This window comes from Pelophylax lessonae (genome assembly GCF_965119305.1).
Source record: "Pelophylax lessonae genome assembly, chromosome: 5".
Lineage (NCBI taxonomy): Eukaryota > Metazoa > Chordata > Amphibia > Anura > Ranidae > Pelophylax > Pelophylax lessonae.
Genome location: NC_138772.1, coordinates 470,168,593 through 470,188,592, shown reverse-complemented (window position 1 = coordinate 470,188,592; position 20,000 = coordinate 470,168,593). Strand labels below are relative to the sequence as shown.

The window sequence follows — 20,000 nt, the reverse complement described above, 5'->3', positions numbered from 1 at the left end:
TGCTTTCTGGTTTCTGGCCCCCAAGTGCATTACTTTACATTTTTCAACATTAAACCTCATCTGCCATGTAGTTGCCCACCCCGTTATTTTTGTTCAGGTCCGCTTGTAAGGTTTCCACATCCTGCCCAGAAGATATTGGCATGCTTAGTTTAGTATCATCAGCAAATACTGAGATTGTACTAGATATCCCCTCCTCTAGATCATTTATGAATAAATTAAACAGGATTGGTCCCAGGACCGAACCCTGGGGGACCCCACTTTCCACACCCGCCCAATCCAAGTACTCCCCATTAATCATCACCCTCTGGACTCTCCCCTGGAGCCAGTTCTCTATCCAGGTACTGACCTTATGGTCCATACCTACCTTTCTTAGTTTGAACAGTAAGCGTTTGTGGGGAACGGTGTCAAAAGCCTTTGCAAAGTCCAGATACACCACATCCACAGGCTTACCTTTATCTAGATGGCAGCTCACTTCATCATAGAAGGTTAATAGATTGGTTTGGCAAGAACGATTTTTCATGAATCCATGCTGATTACTACTAATAATACCATTTTCATTACTAAAGTCTTGTATGTGGTCCCTTAACATCCCCTCCAAAATCTTGCAGACTACAGATGTTAGGCTGACCGGCCTATAGTTACCCGGGATACACCTCGGCGCCTTTTTAAATATTGGCACCACGTTGGCTTTTTTCCAATCAGCTGGCACCATACCCGTCTGTAAACTATCCTTAAAGATCAAAAATAATGGTCTGGCAATCACCTGGCTGAGCTCTTTAAGAACCTTCGGATGCAAGCCATACGGTCCCGGTGATTTATTTATGTTAAGTTTCTCTAGTTTAGTTTTAAGTCTGTCTTCTGTTAGCCATGGCGGCACTTCCTGAGGTGTGTTTAGTTTGGCCTTACAAGCTGGGTTAGTGTAGCCCCCCGATTCTTTTGTGAAGACTGAAGAGAAGAAATTATTTAACACTTCCGCCTTTTCCCTGTCCTCAGTGGCCATATTGCCTTTGTTGTCTTTTATGGGGCCAATGTGTTCTGGCCTCGCTTTCTTACTGTTTATATACTTAAAGAACTTCTTGGGGTTCTTTTTACTCTCCTCCGCTATGTCTCTCGTGTTCTATTTTAGCCGCCCTGATTTTGTTTTTACATTTCTTATTACACTCTTTGTAATGCTTAAATGCTGCCAGTGACCCCTCAGTCTTGTATTTTTTGAAGGCCTTTTCTTTAGCACTAATATGCATTTTTATGTTGGAGTTTAGCCACACAGGGTTTAGTTTTGCTCTTTTAAATGTTTCCCTTTGGAATGCACTGGTCCATCCCCTTGTTAAGTATGCTCTTGAAGCACTCCCATTTTTCCTCCGTGTACTTTGTTCATAGGGTTCTATCCCATTTGATATTTTCTAGCAGCGAGCGCAGTTTTGGGAAATTGGCTCTTTTGAAATTCAGCGTCCTTATATTACCCCTCTGCTTTCTATAACTGTAACTAATACTGAAACGAATTGACCTATGGTCACTGTTTCCTAAGTTGTCCTGTATTTCTATATCCGTGAGCAGGTCTGTATTGTTGGTAATCAGTAGGTCAAGTACCGCATTGTTTCTTGTCGGTGCATTCACCATCTGACCCATGAAATTATCCTGCAAAACATTTAGGAACTGCCAAGCCTTGGCTGAATGTGCGGTTCCTTCTGCCCAGTCTATATCCGGATAATTAAAGTCCCCCATTATAATGACATTTCCCATCCTTGCTTGGGGGGCCTATATTACCTTCCCCACCGTGCCTTCCCTTTTGAAGCTCTACCCATAGGGATTCTGCCTCGTCCTTGGCTCCATTATTATCATCCCTCATATTTACCTGTACACTGTTCTTAATATACAGACATACCCCTCCCCCTTTTTTACCTTCTCTATCTCTGCGATAAAGGGAATACCCCTGAATGGTCGCCATCCAGTCATGGGAGCTGTCGAACCAAGTCTGTTATCCCCACAAAATCTAAGTCCTCCTCAAACATCAGTAGCTCCAGCTCTCCCATCTTGTTGGCCAGGCTTCTGGCATTGGTATACAAACCTCTTAATTTTGACCGGTTACATATATCCTCATTTGATGTTATTAGGCTGCTCTCTTGATTTTTTTTTCCCCCATACCCACCCTGGGTATAGGAGCTCCTAACACCCTTCCGCTAATGCCCCCACTTCTGCCCTCTGAAACTTGCTTTCCACTGGCTAATTCTACATCTGTACCCTCCCCCCCCCCCCCCCCACAATCACCTAGTTTAAAAGCCCCTCTAACTTTTCGGCCATCTTCTCACCCAGTACGGCTGCACCCACCCCATTTAGGTGCAATCAGTCCCTACCAAAGACTGAGAAGTTGGCCCAGTTCTCCAGGAACCCGAAACCCTCAGGTTCTCTTAGCCCTTCTGGACCAAAGATCTTGGCTCTGGTCTTTGCTGTGGAATTGTTCCAGGGGCTTGATTCTTAACCTGTTTGCTGTTCCAAAATCCAATGGGGGCATTCGCTGCATCTTGGACCACAAATCCTTAAATGTCTCTACATTTATGTCTGCAAACTGTGGATGGAATCGACCAGATATAACCTCCAACACCAAGGATGTTGGTTCCAGTGTTGACCCTACTGCACTCTTATGGGATGCTTAGATGACCTCCTGCTCAGGGAACCGTTTGCTAATACTTTTGTTGTTTGGACAATGCATCTGACTGTCTAGATGTTATAGGAGCTTGCGTGGATCCTGAACCTTCAAAAATCTCTGCTTTGCTGTCTATTAGTTTGTAGGCCTGGTCCTAAACACATTGCAGGTCAGACTGTTTATTCCTCAGGAGAATCTTTTTAGACTTTCCAGTCTCTGGTTTAAACTCTAAGTCCAGAACCATCCAACTCTCTACTTTTTGCATGAGTTTTATGGCGGTCGGTAGCCTTATTTGAGGCAATTCCCTTTGCAAAATGTCACCCCAGACAACTGCAATGCAATATTCTGTCTCCGAGGAATCGGTCAATCCTGTGTCTGGACAGGCACCCGTATCTCCTGTCTGTGCACATTGTCTGTCTGCTTTAGGGCACACACTGCACGGATGTCGGATATGAACCAGCAGCTATGGCCTACTTGACATCCATGTGACTGCCTGTATGTGGATGCACGCAACACCTGTGCATCCCATGCGATCAAAGATGGCCCTTGCACAGGTATATGTATTAATATGCTCTGTGTCAATTAGGCTTAAAACATAGACTACATTGTTGGACCCATAAAAATGAGTCCTATTCTAGAAATGCAATTACATAAAGGTAAAGTGTGACCACCATCAGAGCCCCAGAATGCAAGCCCTTTCCTTGGGTTCGCATTCTGTGTTTTTCATTACCTGTATGTTCTTTCTGCTTCTGAAGGGAATGCTGGAGATAATATGAAATTTTAATAATGTTTGTGGTGTGATTTCAATTGCTGTGTGTCAGCAGTGCCACGTTGATTTCTGGCAGTGCATTTTATCTTTAATTAAATTTCTCAGTGCCTTGTGTTGCATGCTCTTAAAAGAAGTTGCATAGAATGAGGAGAGCCAAGCCAGAATCATGGAGTTTTTTTTTTTCTGTAAAGGAATCTGTCTGTTGCATAGCAAAATACGGGATGATTCATTTTTATCCTAGATCAGGGTTTTCCAGTGTATTCTGATGGGGTTATTTTGTGGGGAACTGTTTAAAGTGGAACTTTAGTCAAAAAATTCAGTCCTGCAAGATCACTTCAGGCTGGCACTGTTTGCAGGTATAGCTACAGAAGTGGAAGATTGATCAGAAGAATTGCAATTGCAAAGTTCCTTTTTGCCACGAAAAAAAAAAAAAAATCTTTCCATTGCATTTCAGCCCTGCCACAAAAACACCAGCTGATGTCAGGGATTCTCTTGGTAACACAGGTGGCAGTGTTGACGAGGACAAGGCTGGAAATCACTCTGTGCCCACATTCACATTGGTCCGATTTTGACATGCAATTCGGAGCCAATTGTAGACTTTGTGGCGCCGCAAAGATTCTCAAAAGTAGTTTCTGTACTACTTTTGGCAACTTTGGCATTTTCAGCCGGACCTTAGGGGGCGATTTCAGACATGTATGGGTTCCGGCACAGATTTCTTTTGAAATCACACCCCCAGTTTTGAAATTGTTCAAGTTAAGCTGAACTCACACAATTTTAAAGCTGCCTCAGTGTGAACCTCAGACTGTAATGCAGATTGAGGCCCCTTTTACACATTTTAGACATTAGTTTCATCAGTTCAGTCACATTTTTTTGCTTGGAAAAAAAAAAAAACGGATGATATTTACATCAGTTTTCATCAGTTTTTTACATCTGCCAGCTAGAGTCCTTAACCACTTGCGTCCCAGAGCCATTTTTTTTCATGCAAAAACAGACCGTCCTTTTTTTTTTTTTTTTTTTTGGAAGAAAAATAGGGCTTTGATCCATTCCAAAAAACGTCAATAGATGATCGTCCATTTATATGCATTTTTCTATAGAGACGCACTGATGTCCCTTCCCCCCCCCCCCCCCCCGTCAATGGATGTATAAGAAACAGACAAATGGTCCTCGTATAACAGACTGGAAGCTTTAAAATCGTTGTTTCTCTGTTAACCATGGTTACCTGCAAGGAAACGCGTTCAGTCATTGCTTTGCACAAAGAGATTCACAGGCAAGGATATTGCTGCTGCTACTAAGATTGCACCTAAATCAACCATTTATTGGATCAACAACTGCAAGGAGATAGGTTCAGTTGTGTATATAAGGCTTCTGGGCGCCCAAAAAATTCAGCAAGCGCCAGGACCATCTCCTATGATTCAGCTGCGGGATCGGGGCACCACCAGTATAAAGCTTGCTCAGGAATGGCAGCAGGCAGGTGTGAGTTCATCTGCATGTACAGTGAGAAGGCTTTTGGAGGATGGCCTGGTGTCAGGGCAGCAAAGAAGCCACTTCTCTCCAGGAAAAACATCAGGGACAGACTGACCTTCTGCAAAAGGTGGAGGGATTGGACTGCTGAGGACTGGGGTAAAGTCATTTTCTCTGAATTCCGTTTCCCATTGTTTGGGGCATCTGGTAAAAAATCTTGTCCAGAGAAGAAAAGGTGAGCTCTACCATCAGTCCTGTGTCATGCCAACAGTAAAGCATCCTGAAACCATTCATGTGTGGGGTTCCTTCTCAGCCAAGGGAGTGGGCTCACTCACAATTTTGCCTAAGAACCCAGCCATGAATAAAGAATGGTACAAAAAAATCCTCCGAGCAACTTCTTCCAACCATCTAAGAATGGTGATGAACAATTCCTTTTCCAGCATGGAGCACCTTGCCATAAGACAAAAGTGATAACTAATTGGCTCGGAACAAAACATCGACATTTTGGGTGCATGGCCAGGGAACTCCCCAGATCTTTTTCCCATTGAGAACTTGTGGTCAAACCTCAAGAGGTGGGTGACCCCCCCATTTCTGACAGACTCCAAGCATTGGTTAGGCCAAATGGGCTGCCATGAGTCAGAATGTGGCCCAGAAGTTGATTACCAGCATTCCAGGGCCAATTGCAGAGGTCTTAAAAAAAGAAAAAAAAAAAGGGGGCAACACTGCAAATATTGACTCTTTGCATTAACTTAACCACTTGCCGACCGCCGCACGACTATCTACGTCGGCGGTCAGCCCCTCACAGGCAAACTAACGTAGGGCTACGTTGCTTGCTTGTGAGGGTCTAGGGAGCGAGCGCACGCCCCCGCGTGGTCACAGACCCCCCCGCGCGTGTGACCAGCGGACCCGATGTCCGCCGGCCACTCGGCGATCGGCGGGGGAGAGGGAGAATGTCAGGCAGCTTGTGTAAACAAACTGCCTGTCATTCTCCTCGCTGCAAAGACACTGATAAAACGGATCTAGTATGTAGATCCGTTGATCAGTGTCCTTACAGCTAGAGCCACAGCCAATCACAGTAGAAACCACGCCCCTAGGGACACACACAGCCCCTCCCTTCCAAATAAAGTTAACCCCTTCACTACCAGTGTATTTTTACAGTAACAGTGCATATGTATAGCACTGATTACTGTAGAAATGTCACTGGTAACCCCAAAAGTGTCAAAAATGTCAGTCAAGGGTCCGATCTGTCTGCCGCAATGTCGCAGTACCCCAAAAAAAAATCGCAGATCGCCGCCATTACGCGTTAAAAAAAAAAACAACAAAAATGACAAATCTTTCCCTTTGTTAGTAAACGCGATAACTTTTGCGCAAACCAATCAAAATACGCTTTTTGCGATTTTTTTTTTTTTTTTTTTTTTTTTTTTTTTTTTTTTTACCAAACATAGGTAGCATAAAACAAATTGGCCGAAAATTTTTAAAAATTTTGATTTTTACATTTTTTTTTTGGGGGAATTTCATATAAAAAAATGTGAAAAATATTGCTATTTCTGCAAAATTGACGCTCTTTTTTTGTTTATAGCGCGTGATCAAAAAATCGCACAGGTGATCAAATACCACCAAAAGAAAGCTCTGTTTGTGGGAAAAAAAGGACGTCAAATTCGTTTAGGTACAGCGTCACACGACCGCGCAATTGTGCGTTAAATTCACGCAGTGCCGAATCGCAAAATACCCCCTGGTCGGAATGGGGGTAAAATCTTCCGGGGCTTAAGTGGTTAAAGAGGTTGTAAACTTGTTTGAGTTTTTTTTTTTTTTTTACACCCTGCAAAAGAAAGACATAATGAGCTAGTATGCATCGCATATTAGCTCATTATGCAATACTTACCTCAGAACGAGCCCCCGCCGTGCCGCTCACTCACCTCCTATGACGGGCGACATGTCTAGTCGCCCGTCTTCCGGGATCGCGGCATCCGACCATCTGATTGGCCGGAGCCGGGGTGACGTCACTCCCGCGCGCGGGAGCCGACAGTCACGGGGCTCTGAAGGAACGGCACGATCGGCCGTTCCTTCAGAGCGCATGCGCCAGTGACGTCACTGGCGACATGTAAGGTAAATATCTCCTAAACGGTACATGTTTAGGAGATATTTACAGTACCTATAGGTAAGCCTTATCATAGGCTTGCCTATAGGTACAAGTTGTAGAGGAGGGTTTACTTCCTCTTTAATGTAACTGTCAATAAAAGCCTTTGACACTTATGAAATGCATGTAATTTATGCACATCTTAGTAACATCTGACAAAAAGATCTAAAAACACTGAAGCAGCAGACTTTGTGAAATTTAATATTTGTCATTCTCAGAACTTTTGTGCCTAAACTGTTTAAAATCCAGTAATACTATCTCGCCCTGCTCTGCACGTGCTCAGTTGTCCCCCTTTTTGGCATTTTGCCGAATTTGTAGAGGCTGATCTGCTGGCAACCTAAAGATTTACTGCTGTTCAGGGGCTCTGGGCTTCAGCAAAATGGCAACCTCCAGCAAGAAGAAACTGGAGCATTGCTGTAGGCAATATACAGCACACACTAATTTAGCATAATTAATAATGCATGTTCCTTGCTAAAGAAAATTTATCAAGTTGATATGGGTAAAGTTCCAAGTTTTTTTTTTTTTTTTTTTTTTTTTATTTTAGTAATAAAACATAAACCTAGAAGGTAAAAAAAATTGAACAATGACATGTAGGTAGAATAACCATCCTATTAAACATACACTATATTGTCAAGTATTGGGACACCTGCCTTTACACGCACATTGACTTTAATGGCATCCCAGTCTTATGCCCCGTACACACGTGCAGATTATCTGCAGACTTTTGTCTGCAGACTTACCTTTTCTATGTAGTGCAAGGGCCTGCCGGATTGCATACAAATTGAAAGTGTTTAGGTTTGACCTCATATTATATGGTTTTGGTAAGTCTGCAGACAAGTCTGCAGATAATCTGCACGTGTGTATGGGGCATTAGTCTGTAGGGTTCAATATTGAGTTGGTCTACCCTTTGCAGCTATAACAGCTTCAACTCTTCCCGGAAGGCTGTCTAGAAGGTTTAGGAGTGTCTATGGGAATGTTTGACCGTTCTTTCAGAAGCACATTTGTGAGGTCAGGCACTGATGTTGGACGAGAAGGCCTGGCTCACAGTCTCCGCTCTAACTCATCCCAAAGGTGTTCTATCAGGTTGAGGTCTGGGATCTGTGGAGGTCAGTCAAGTTCCTCTACCCTAAACTCGCTCATCCATGTCTTTATGGACCTTGCTTTCTGCACTGGTGCGCAGTCATGTTGGAACAGGAAGGGGCCATCCCCAAACCGTTCCCACAAAGATGGGAGCATGAAATTGTCCAAAATGTCTTGGTATGCTGACGTTTTAGAGTTTCTTTCATTGGAGCGAAGGGACCAAGCCCAACCCCTGAAAAGGAGCCTCACACATTAATCCCCTCTTCATCAAATGATTTAGACCAGTGCACAAAGCAAGGTCCATAAACTCATGGATGAGTGAATTTGGAGTGGAGTCAAAACAACCACTGCCCTCCGGTAATATGGTTTCCATGAAGGGGGGGGGGGGGTGTACTTGGTCAGCAACAATGTTTACATTGTTTTTACGTATCAAAGTAATATTCACACAAATGACAGGACCCAAGATTTCCCAGCAAAACATTTCTTATAGTGTCATGTTGCTTCCACTGGCTTGACTTCTTCCCATACGGCGTCCTGGTGCTGTCTCCTCCATATTGAAAGGTATTTTCATACTTGCCTAGGGAGGACAGCTGCATGCAGACACTGTACAGTTTTTGCCTACACCACTTGGCCTAATTATTGGTTGTTGGCTGGCCATGTTTGCATAATCCCAGCTGCTAATGAAGTGGTACTCCATTGTAATTTGAGCTAATGGTACGAATCTTTACTCAAAAATATGTTCACATTGGGCCAGCCTGTGTTGTGTAGTTGTGGTGGAAATGGGGAGGGGGAGATCTGCAGATGCTGGCTGTTTTTGGGGAAGGCCTGAAGGTGAGTTTTTGCTGCGTTGAGGGGTTAGAACCCCTGTTGTGTGTGGGTTTTTTTTTATTCCTTTTAACTTTTACTATGTGCCTGCTGGGAGATTCACCCTCTATTTGACAAGTTTCACTGGGAAGTTCTACAAATGGAGGCACACTGGTTCTGGTGGCAACTGAGGGGATTTACCTCCCTTCAGAGAAATTTCCTCTCACTTCCTGTTCTGGATGTAGAATGTGGAGGGAAATCTCTTGAACGAGACAGACAGCCAGACATGACATGGGTTTTAACTTTTGCCTATATAAGAAAAAAAGGGGGGGGGGGGGGAGGTAATTGATGGCTTTTGGTATACTTTTTTCAGTTGGGTTTTCATGGTTTATTGATTTTTGTAAGGTCTGTGAAAAACATTTGGTACAACATGAAACTATTTGTAGTTTGTTCTTATAAACCGTCATTCTACAGTCAGATTAGCCACCACCTTTATCATTTTGCGCCTCTTTTCTTGCCGCTCAGTGGACTGTAATTTCACATAGAATGTTAGAAATTGAGTGTTTATCTGATGTATATTCTGCCTTTCTTTTTGAACTTGAACATACATGTTTTCCTTTTTCAGATTACAGATTTGTCATTGCCTAACTACCTAGCAGCATCTTCAGTTGGCCTATTTCCAACCCAACTTCTTAATTCCTATTTGGGAACAACATTACGAACGATGGAGGATGTTATCGCTGAACAAAGTGTTAGTGGGTACTTTATTTTCAGTTTGCAGGTAATTTAACACAAGTTACTTTGCTAGTAGAAAATTCCACATGCTTATTTGTAGCACACTTGGAAAAGGGGTATTTCGTGTGTGTGTGTGTGTGTGTGTGTGTGTGTGTGTATATATATATATATATATATATATATATATATATATATATATATAAATCTCTGCAAACTTCCTTCCACGTTTCCTGTTAATTTACTCTGTTTTGAAGTGTCCTATCCCAACAACAATAATTTCATATATTGCAGTCCTTGCGTAAGGCTCCATTCACACCTGGGCGTTTTTGAGCGTTTTTCAGCTCCAAAAACGCTCAAAAAAAAAAAAATTCCAAAACGCCCAACAAGTAAAACCCTATTAATTTAAATGGCCCCTGTTCCCATCTGAGCGTTTTTAACGCCTGAAGCAAAACGCCTGTAGCTGAAAAAAGTACATGAGCTTCTTTTTGGGCTGATTACCAGCGTTTTTGATGGATGTCAATGCCTGCTTCCTACGCTCAAGTGTAAATGCAGCCTTAAGGTGTCTACATTTTTCTTTTTTCTTCAAGCTTTTTTCCCTTTTATTGTCACTTGGTAATCCTGCAGATAACACGCTTCTTGCCCCTTGTTGGCTACATTTACTGCTTCCCTCTATATACAGGGACTGGTGGTTGCCACCCTGTCTGAACTTCAAGCATGTCTGCCTTTTTGTTCAAAGTCCATTATATTGAAGGGGTTATTCGTTTGGTGTTTTTTTTTTTTTTTTTTTTTCTGTTATGATAGGAAGTGGCAAGGACACTGAATTTATGACCAGATAAAAAAATAATTTTCTGTGCTTGCCAAAAATTTGCCTGAAATTAATGTATGCTGCCACCACATCTATGGGCTGGTAAGCTGAAATGTATAGAATACATGTTTTGTTTTTGGGTTTAGATTACTAACAGAGCTTGCAGTTCTCCAGTCTGATGCAGGGGCGTAACTACAGGGTTTGCAGGGGGTGCAATTTCAACCGGGCCCCATGCTCCAGGGGGCTTGTGCGGCTCCCCTGTACATCTGGATAGGAGGGGCAGTGGGGGCAGCATGTAGGGAAATCACTGTCCTTTTCCTCCTGTAGCTGCAGGAGGAAAATGGAGGAGATTGGTTCTTCTGTATGCTGCCCTTACCACTCCTCCCATCCAGTTCACTTGTGTTCTTCTGCCTTTGCAGGACTTGTGAAAGGGTCCCGCTGCAGGACCGTAATAAAGGGCCCCGCAATGAGAGTAAAGGGTCCAAAGATCAGTGGGAAGAGCCCCAGGCTTGAAGGGTAGGGCCCGGCCAGGGGTCCGGGGGACCCTTCATGGTTTCTTGCACCGGGGCCCTGAAGGTTCTAGTTACGCCTCTGGTCTTATGTAAACCTCCTGAAGACCTCACTCAGTATCCCCAAATTTTTGGGTTCTTTTTTACACAGGCGATTTCTGGCCTAACCGGTAGGGTATCTGTAAGTGACTGTCTTGGAACATTTAGTTTCTAAATTATGGCTGCCGTTTGTTTGCCTAGGAGCCCTAAACCAGTGGTCCTCAACCCTGGCCTACAGGGCCCACTAACAGGCCAGATTTTAGGTATTACCTTGGGAAGATGCAGACTAGAGTACTGCAATCACTGAGCAGCAAATATCATCACCTGGGATGTATTTCAGTTATCTTGAAAATCTGGCCTGTTAGTGGGCCCTGTAGGCCAGGGTTGAGGACCACTGCACTAAACCATCAACTCACTGGAATGACTCTTGAGAGCTCAGTAATGTGAGCAGATGTGTGGACGGCTGATAGAGCACTAAAAAAAAAAAAAAACAGAACTCCCATATTGAGCATCAAGCAGGGCAAGGGGGACATTCAAAGCTGGTGCCAGTCACAGGGACTGCATTACTGAGCAGGCTGCAAGAACATGTAACAGCCACTTGTGAAGCTGGTGTGATCCTAGTACCTCCTCAGATATGTTGACAGAAGACCTGGATAATTCTGAATGCCATACATTCTGGTAGTTGCTCAGAGGCTAAAGGCTTGGGCAAATTGTGTAGAGCAGAAAAGGACAAACCAGATGCTGCATTTGATCATAGAGGCAATCCCACAACATAGAGAACAAATGAGCCTAAAGCCCTGTACACACGCACAGATTGTTGGCCGTAAATTGTCGGCCAACGTCCGATCGGCTGATTGTAGGCTTGTTAGTATGATGCTTCCGACAAGCAACTGCGACTTTTCGGCCGAAAAAAATCTGGTGTGCATGCTATAAAATGTTTGTTGGCTAACAGAACGGCCGATTGTTCCTCAAGCCCCATACACACGTACCGATCGTCGGCCGAACGATCAGCCGTCTTTTGTCCAGGGCTGTCGGTGTCTGTTGAAAAGTGCAAAAGACTGCCCAAGAATTTTGTCCGCCGACTGCAGAAGTGATGTCATGTAATGGTTAACTTTCCCTGTGTGTTTTCTTTTCTGAGCATGCCCAGTCTTGCAAATCTGCTGTCTGTTGGCCGAATTCTGTACTGACTGGCGAAAAATCGGCCGCTCTGGTGTCGGCATACAAAAATTTTCATGCTTGCAAGACAGATTCTTTACGGCCGAAAGTGCGCTGTCGGCTGTCGGAGGCATCATACTAACAAGCCGAAAATCGGCCGATCGTTCGGCGGCCGAACATTTTCGGCCGACAATCGGTACGTGTGTACGGGCCTTCAGTCAGTACAGATTTCGGCAGACAAAAATCAGATGAGCAAGACTGGGCATGCTCAGAGAAGAAAAAACAGAGGGAAAGTCAACCATCACATGACATCACTTCTGAAGTTGGTTTTTGTTGGCCAACAAAAGTCCAGTGCAAGTCTAGAGCACATTTCAACCAACAAACAACACTAGACAAAAGACGGCCGATCGGTCGGCCAACATTCTGTGCATGTGTACTGGGCTTTAGGTTTTACAAAGTCCATGCTGTTAGCCACTACTTTTTAGTTTTAAAATGGTTTACAAGTTTAATTCAACCACTTCCGGTTTACCACCCTTAATGACCAGGTCATTTTTTTGCAGTATGACACTGCGTTAATTTAACTGACAAATGCACGATCGTGCTGCGCTGTACCCAAATGAAATTTATGTCCTTTTTTACCACAAATAGGGCTTTCTTTTGGTGGTTTATGATCACCTGTGCGTTTCTTCTTCTTTTTTTTTTTTTTTTTTTTTTCTTTCATTTTTTGCACTATAAACAGAGCGTCCATTCTGAAAAAACACTGTCTCTGTCAGTCATTGACGGACACAGCTCCTGATCTTCATTACCATTAGGTTATACTGCCCCCTACAGGAGTAGGACACTAGGCAGAAAAAGTTTTGGCTACGCCTATGGGCAGGCCCAGGGGGTATACTCCCTCACTCTGCTATAGGTACTTTTTTTTTTTTTTTTTTTGCCTAGTCAGGAGAGGGGTCCTCGTTTCCTGCTCAGAGCTCTGGTCTTGGCAATTTTTTCTTTTTAGGTAGAAATTTTTATCCTGGCTTTTTCTTGTGAGATATACAATTAACTACCAGACTGGGCGACGGGCTTGATAATCTAGATTTAGTGGTCACCCCAGTCTAGCCAGCGAGCACGCACAGACCTCAACTCTGCCCTGGGCTAAACGCCTCACAAGGTTGCAAATGACCAGGTCTCGGCCTGAGTCGCATTGTTCCTCCTGGCTGACAGCCCCCATTCCGATGGCGGGTGGGGGTTCCACTGAGGTGCCTGGTATGGTGAGTAGCTGCCCCCCATCTCCCCCTGGACATGGACCCCTCTTTGGGACAGTCGCACCCCTGGGTTCCCCTCATTCCCCCCCCCCTCCACTTAGGCTGGGTCTGTGTGGTTGGTCTAGCCACCTCATGGGGTGGGGGCTGGGCGCTATGCTGACAATCTAAGGGGGTGCGCCACCAGCGACCGGAACGATCAGCTGTGTGTGGGGGGGGGTTTGTACCTGGTGGGGGCTCCTGCCAGGGCCCCCCCCCCTCTTGCCTGGGCCTGTCCTGGAGGCCTAGGGATCCCTCCTGGGGCCACCATTTTCTTGTAGCCTGTGTGCTTCAATGCACGGTGGCTATGTTTTTGTAGCCCGGCGGCCATTTTGCGGTTGTTTGCCATTGAAAATAGAGGTGGCGATTTCAGTGTGGGAGCCCCTCCTCCTCCCCTGGTGCTGACTCCTGGATAGTTTAGTTTCCTGAATGCTGCTCGTGCAGAGTCTCCTAGTGGCTGCGATGCCTGGTTTCTGCGGGGTGGTGAGTCTGGTATGGTGTTCTCCCTCTCTGCTAAGGATTGATTAGTGCTCGGTGACTTGCAGCCGGGTGGTGGGGGTTGTCCTTTAGTAGTGTTACACTTTTTGTGGGGTCCCCCTGGTGACTCATTGAGTCTTTGGAGCACATCTCCCCACCTGATCCCCTCTCTGATCCCCTCTCTGGGGCTGCGGGGCCCTCTGGATTCCATCCATCGATGCACTGACTGCAGTCCTGGAGTCCCCTGTGTCCCGGGTGGAGCTGGTTTTTGGGCGACGGGCTGCCATAAAAGCTTCCCCTGCTTCATCTGTCTCCTTTAGATCCTGAATCTGATTTGGCCACTGCGGACGTGGGTCATTCCCTTGCTTCTGCAACCATGCACAAAAAAGATGCTGGTGGACGCATTGATTGTATCTGTGCTTGGGACTTGGAGTTTTTTAAGTTGGAGGACGTGGCTGCGACAGAGGTGCAGGTTCCCTTTGGCACTGACAAGCCATCCAGAGCAGCAAAGGAGTTCGCTTTCCCCTCCTATTTTGACAAAATTGTCACTGAAGAGTGGGGACGACCAAAGCATCCCCTTGGGGTCCCTAAGCGAGTCGATACCCCTGAGGAGTCCCTTCCTAAGAAGTGGACTGTTCACCGGTGGTGGACCCACCGGTTTCCAGATTAAACAAGGCAACCATAATTCCGGTTGAAGAGTCCCTGGCTGACAGGAAGGCAGAGGCTGTGGCCCGCAATTTGTACACCCTGGCTGGTTCGGTACGGAGGTCGATATTCACTATTGCCCTGGTGTCGCAGACTCTGGCCAAGTGGGCTAAGCTTTTATGCTGTGACCTTTTGCTGAGCTGGCAAAACATCTGGTCCAGGGGCTGCAGTTTTTCTGTGATGCCTCTTTGGATTTGCAGCTTCCCTAGTTGCTTGGCTACGTTTCAGCAGTGGTCCTTTTTGGCATATCCTTTGGCTCAAATGCTGGTCTGTGGACCAGACTTCTAACAAGGCCTTGACTGATCTTTCCTTTCGAGAAGATCGCCTGTTTGGTGCTACCCTTGATGACAACATTTAAAAGTCTCACAGGGGGGAAGAGTACCTTCCTTCTGCAGGCTACTGAGGGCAAGGGCTCATAAGAAGTTTTTTCGTCCCTCAGGGTCAACTAACAAGAGATCAGATCTCTTTGGGGCCTCCTCTGGTGGATCCAAGTGAACTTGGTCTGGCAAGTCAAGTGCGGGCTTCTCCAGACCTGCGGACATGGCCCCTTCAGCAGGAAGATGCTCTCTCACCCATATCTGGTGTGTAGGAAATCTACTTCGAGGAAGATCTACCATTGTACGTGGAAGACGTACATTGCATGACCTGAGTCTCTTGGGTTTCATCCTCGCTCTTTTTCGGTGGCTCAGGTCTTGATTTTCCTCCAACGGGGGGGTTGAGCAGAAACTGGCCTTGAGTACTATCAAGGGTCAGGTGTTGGCCTTAGTAGTCTTCTTTCAACGACCCTTGGCCACATGCTCCCTGGTATGTACTTTTCTTCAGGGAGTAAGGCACTTAACCCCTACAGTGCGGTCTCAGTTGCCACCAGTGACATTACTACAGTAATCAGTGCTAAAAATATGCACTGTTACTGTACTAATAACCCCCTTCCCTGCCAGTATCAACACCAGGGGTGATCAAAGGGTTAAATGGGTCCCTAGGGGGTTCTTTCTAACTGTGGGTTGGGATAGACTTGCTGGATGAACACAGAGCTGTGTTCCTAAATAGGAGCACAGGATTCATGTGTTCATCACTGACAGAACAGTGGTCTGCCGTATTTAAATCGGCAGACCGCCGTTCTGTCTCCACGGGGAGCCATCACGAGTGCCTGGCGGACATTACTTCCGCCGGATCTGCTAATTGGCTCCCCCTGTGGCCAAGCAGTGCGTGCGCGTGCCCGCACTAGCTGTCCCGCGAAATGACCTACTGGTGCGTCGTTTCGCGGGACAGCCCACCTGCCGCAGGCATACAAGATAGCGCTTTAGATCTTTCCACAGGAGGTGTCAGGCCTCTGTAGGGAAATCACTGATTCAAAACCGAGAGCAAGGGTCGTTTTCTTTGGCATGGTGGTGGGGGACAGGCTTTTCTTCTCAGGCTGTGGCTTTTTCTTTAATGAAAACAAGCTGTAAGATTTTAAGTACCTTTTGTGTTTTGATGCTGCTTGAGTGTGATTTGAGTTGACCATTGAATTGAGCTTTACAGTATACTGTGCTTCCATGTTTTTTATTTTAATCTGGTCTTTTTTTTTTTTTTTTCCTAATACGCAGATCGTGATCAGCATAGCCCTTATGTTCTATGTGGTTCATCGGGCACAAGTGGAGTTGAACGCAGCTATCATGGCTTGTGAAATGGAGCTGAAGACCTCTTTGAAGGGCAGCCAACTGAACGGTGGAAGCTCTGTTTTTTGCAGCAAGAGGACCTTATTGTCCATGGGTGGAATAAACATTGTATGATTGCTCAAGCCATGCAGCCTTCTTTCATTGCCAAGATAATTTTTCTATCCCTTCATTGAAGGAAGAAAATCCTGCACAACTTTCAAACGAACCTTCGAAAGTTTTTTTTTTTTTTTTTTTTTTTTTTCCCCTGAGGATAATCGACCAGAATCTCCAAATTGGAAGCATTCATCAGTCGTCACATTCTGTGTATGTCATGGCATATACAATGCACTTTTCTGCACAGTTCTCTTACAAAACATGTCATGGCAAATTTATTTATTACTGGACATAAACTGTTATTTGAAATGGTGAAAAGGAACTTGTATAAAATTTAGATTTATAATTTTACCCTTTTAGCGTTTTGCTTTTGAAGTATTGTTTAAGGGCCATTCTAGCTAAAATACAAGTTGGTCCATTCAAAAAATATATATATTTGCATCTTGGTAAGCAATAGCACCATTTTATTGCTTTAATATCAAAACATCCACTACACTTGTTAGATAGGAAAAGAATGTAAGTGATCTTGGGGTTGTCCACTAGTTACTAAAGATGAACATGGGTTTTGGTTTCAGTGTAAAAAAAAAAAAAAAAAGTTGATCTCACAGGCTTGGATCTCCTTTGATCCATTCTACATTGCTTGTGTGTAATCCATTTTATTATTTACTGTGGGGAAATGCGAACTCACGCATTGTAACGCACTACAGAGAGAGGTTGTTCTGTGTATTCTAAACTTCTCTGGATAACTACGTGGCATTGCTCTTTGCCCTTCTACATGGCAATAGTTGGAAATTTACATAGACAGTAATCTCTATTTTACATTGCAATGAAGTCAGAGTTCATGGTTCACTTTTAATAAAATGTGGACAACCTTCTTTTTTAAAAATTGCTCCAATTAGTAGTTTTATATGCACCAACTTTTATCTTGGGATTAGGCTTGGCCTCTCAAGGTGCCTAGCTATTGTTTGATAGCAGCAGGACCATTTTTTTTCTTGTCCAATGAAAACAATTCAAGCATACCCTTACAAAGTGCTCTTAATCCGGCTGATATAAGCAGCTGGTCTTTTGATTTGATGTGGGTTAAAGCCATGTTTTATCTCAAGAGCCAGAATTACATTATAATGAGAGGCTTGCTTGCATAACCGGCTAGGCTAATGTGCGGATGCTTGAAGTTTGGCACTGTTGTTCGTGGCTTTAGTTTGAGAAGTCTGGACAGAAGTGTGATACAAGACTAATTTTCATCTATTGGATCAGCATTGCTTGCAAATACTCTACAGAATGCTGCCCTCAATCCTGTAATTCTGGCCCGATGACATTTTAGATTGACAAAAAACGTTGTGTCTTGATGTTCCATTAGATTCGAAGAACTACATTTTAAACGTAAGGTACACGGCAATATTTGATTTTTTTTTTTGTAGGTGTATCTGTAAATGTATGGTGCACATGTTCGCAAGGTACATTTACAAAATGTGTGTGTGTGTGTATATAAATTCATAGAGAGATTCAGATCTCCAGATTCCAATTTCTGGACTGTTTGCAGCAAGTTCTATTGAGTGGCCTTCAACTTTTTATGCTTATTTATTTTATGTTTACTTGTAATACAAGCTTTAAAAAAATATAAAACTGCCATGGCTTGGCTTTTGTGTTTTTAAATTGTATTTGTTGCTTAAACTTGATGAAGGCTGGAGCAGTGTGCATGAGAATGCTTTAGGATCCAGTGACCTCTGAGTCACATGGGCATTTTATCTAAATGGTCAGTCTTATTGTCTCATTCTTTGCTGTGTAAAATACATGTCTGTCCCAACATTAAGACCAAAACTCGCTTGCATGGCTGTGCGGACCTGCTTACGAACGCTCAGCTCACATTCTATTCCCACAAAAGATAAGGAGCTGATAGGTGTTTCAACTTGTTTAATATCTACCAAAAAGTTGAAAACCATTTTTGCTTGGAGCATTATGGACCAATCTGCAATCTACTTTTTACATTGGGTGGGTTGGTTTTTGCACACTATATATAAAGTGTGTGTTTTTTTTTTTTTTTTTATTTATTTTTTTTTTTATAGCACTTCTTGGTAATTGGCAATCACACTAAATTTTGCAAATAAACTTCCTGCCAAACATACTGGTGTTGCCTATGGATACTGACTTTTTCCACATATGGTTATTGTAGTGATGAATACACATTTCTTGGTAAATAGCACTCTGAGATGAAAGCATTTAACCGTTTACTGCCAGAGCCGATTTTTGGATAATTTTTTTTCTTTTGTGCTTAAAGATTTTAGGCTTGAAAATTACAAAATCCCCTTCACCCCCGCCCCTCACAAACGTTTATCTATTTTCTGAAAGCTGAAACCCTAGAGAATAAAGTGGTAGTTCCAATTTTTTTTTTTTTTTTTTTGTTACATGATATTACTGCAAAGGTAGGAAATCAAAATTTCAGTACAAAATACACTAAAGTTAATTTTAGGGCACACCAACTTAATAAATTACCCACATTTTTGGTAAATGATAAAAGATTACTTTGCACCAAGTAAATAGATACCCATCATGTGAAACCCTAAATTTGTCATCAGTTTAGTTCTACATGGGTCTGGGGCTAGAAATATTGCTCTCTGGCATACGCAGCGATATCTAACGTGGTGTTTTCATGTGTAGGAGCCGTGACTCTTGTTTTACGATCATATGTGGGGGGGGCATCACACGTATATATGGGGTTGTGGAGGCAATTGAGCGTCAGCACAGCCGCCGAAATTATTACATCTAACAGGCAGGAGTCTACTTGTCAGATGTATACACAATTCCAGTGGCAGTTGCCATTGGGAATGTGTGGAGAGAACCCCCCCCCCCCCCCCCCCCCCCCTGCTGTTAGGTCCTTCACAATGTAAAGAACTTGCAGTGAAGGGTTTAAACCAGACCCAAGCAAACTGTGGCCATGGGGCCACAGCTAGCCCTTTGGCTGTCCCTAGCTGGCTCTTGATGCCACCACTGTCAGCATACCTCTCTGATCAGTTTCCTCACTGAGAAAGCTGACCGGCCCAGGGGGGCACGTTGACGGTTGTCTATGTATAGACTAGAGAGCTGCAAGAACTGGAATAAGAGAGCCTAAGGAGCTGATTGGTATAACGGTGAGGCTCAGTTCTGGAGGGAGAGCGTTACTTGGAGATGTCCTGATGGTTACCCACCACTCTGCTACCTGGCCAAGTTCTTACGGTGTTAGCGCCTGCATGCTGCAAACCTCAGGAACTTTGCGCGTGTCCTTAACTTGAGGTCAGGACCTGCTGAAATTCCCTATGTACTGGTCTTCGGCTCTCTCCATATAGTTACAGTGCTTTTCAGAGGGCATTTGACAGTCAGTGAAGAAATGTTATATTGCCTCCACACCGCCTGATTTACCCTTAGAATACCGCACTACAATGCATGCGATTGTGGCGCAACCTATTGAAGTGGTGCCACTTGTCAAACTCTGCACCCCAGGTTAAAAAAAAAGCTGCTGACACAGCATGGGAGCAGCCCTGTCTGGCTGTTTTTTTACAGTTTGGGTGGGCAGCCAGAGACCCCCCCCCCCCCCCCCACCACCATCCGCCTATCTGAAGAGACCTAGGTCACACCTATTATTCCTAGCGACAGGTGTTTTTTTTTTCCTTCCTTC

The 20,000-nt window shown here is 44.3% G+C and overlaps 1 protein-coding gene across 1 annotated transcript in view; it reads left to right on the top strand.

The window, feature by feature from the left end:
• TMEM64 (transmembrane protein 64) overlaps positions 1-16,499 on the top strand; it is a 51,743-nt gene extending 35,244 nt beyond the window's left edge. The window contains exons 2-3 of the mRNA XM_082259673.1: positions 9,518-9,673; positions 16,187-16,499. Of these exons, the coding sequence (XP_082115799.1) occupies positions 9,518-9,673; positions 16,187-16,372 (342 nt within the window). The 3' untranslated portion in view covers positions 16,373-16,499. The remainder of the gene's footprint in view (positions 1-9,517; positions 9,674-16,186) is intronic.
• Positions 16,500-20,000: the final 3,501 nt, after the last annotated feature.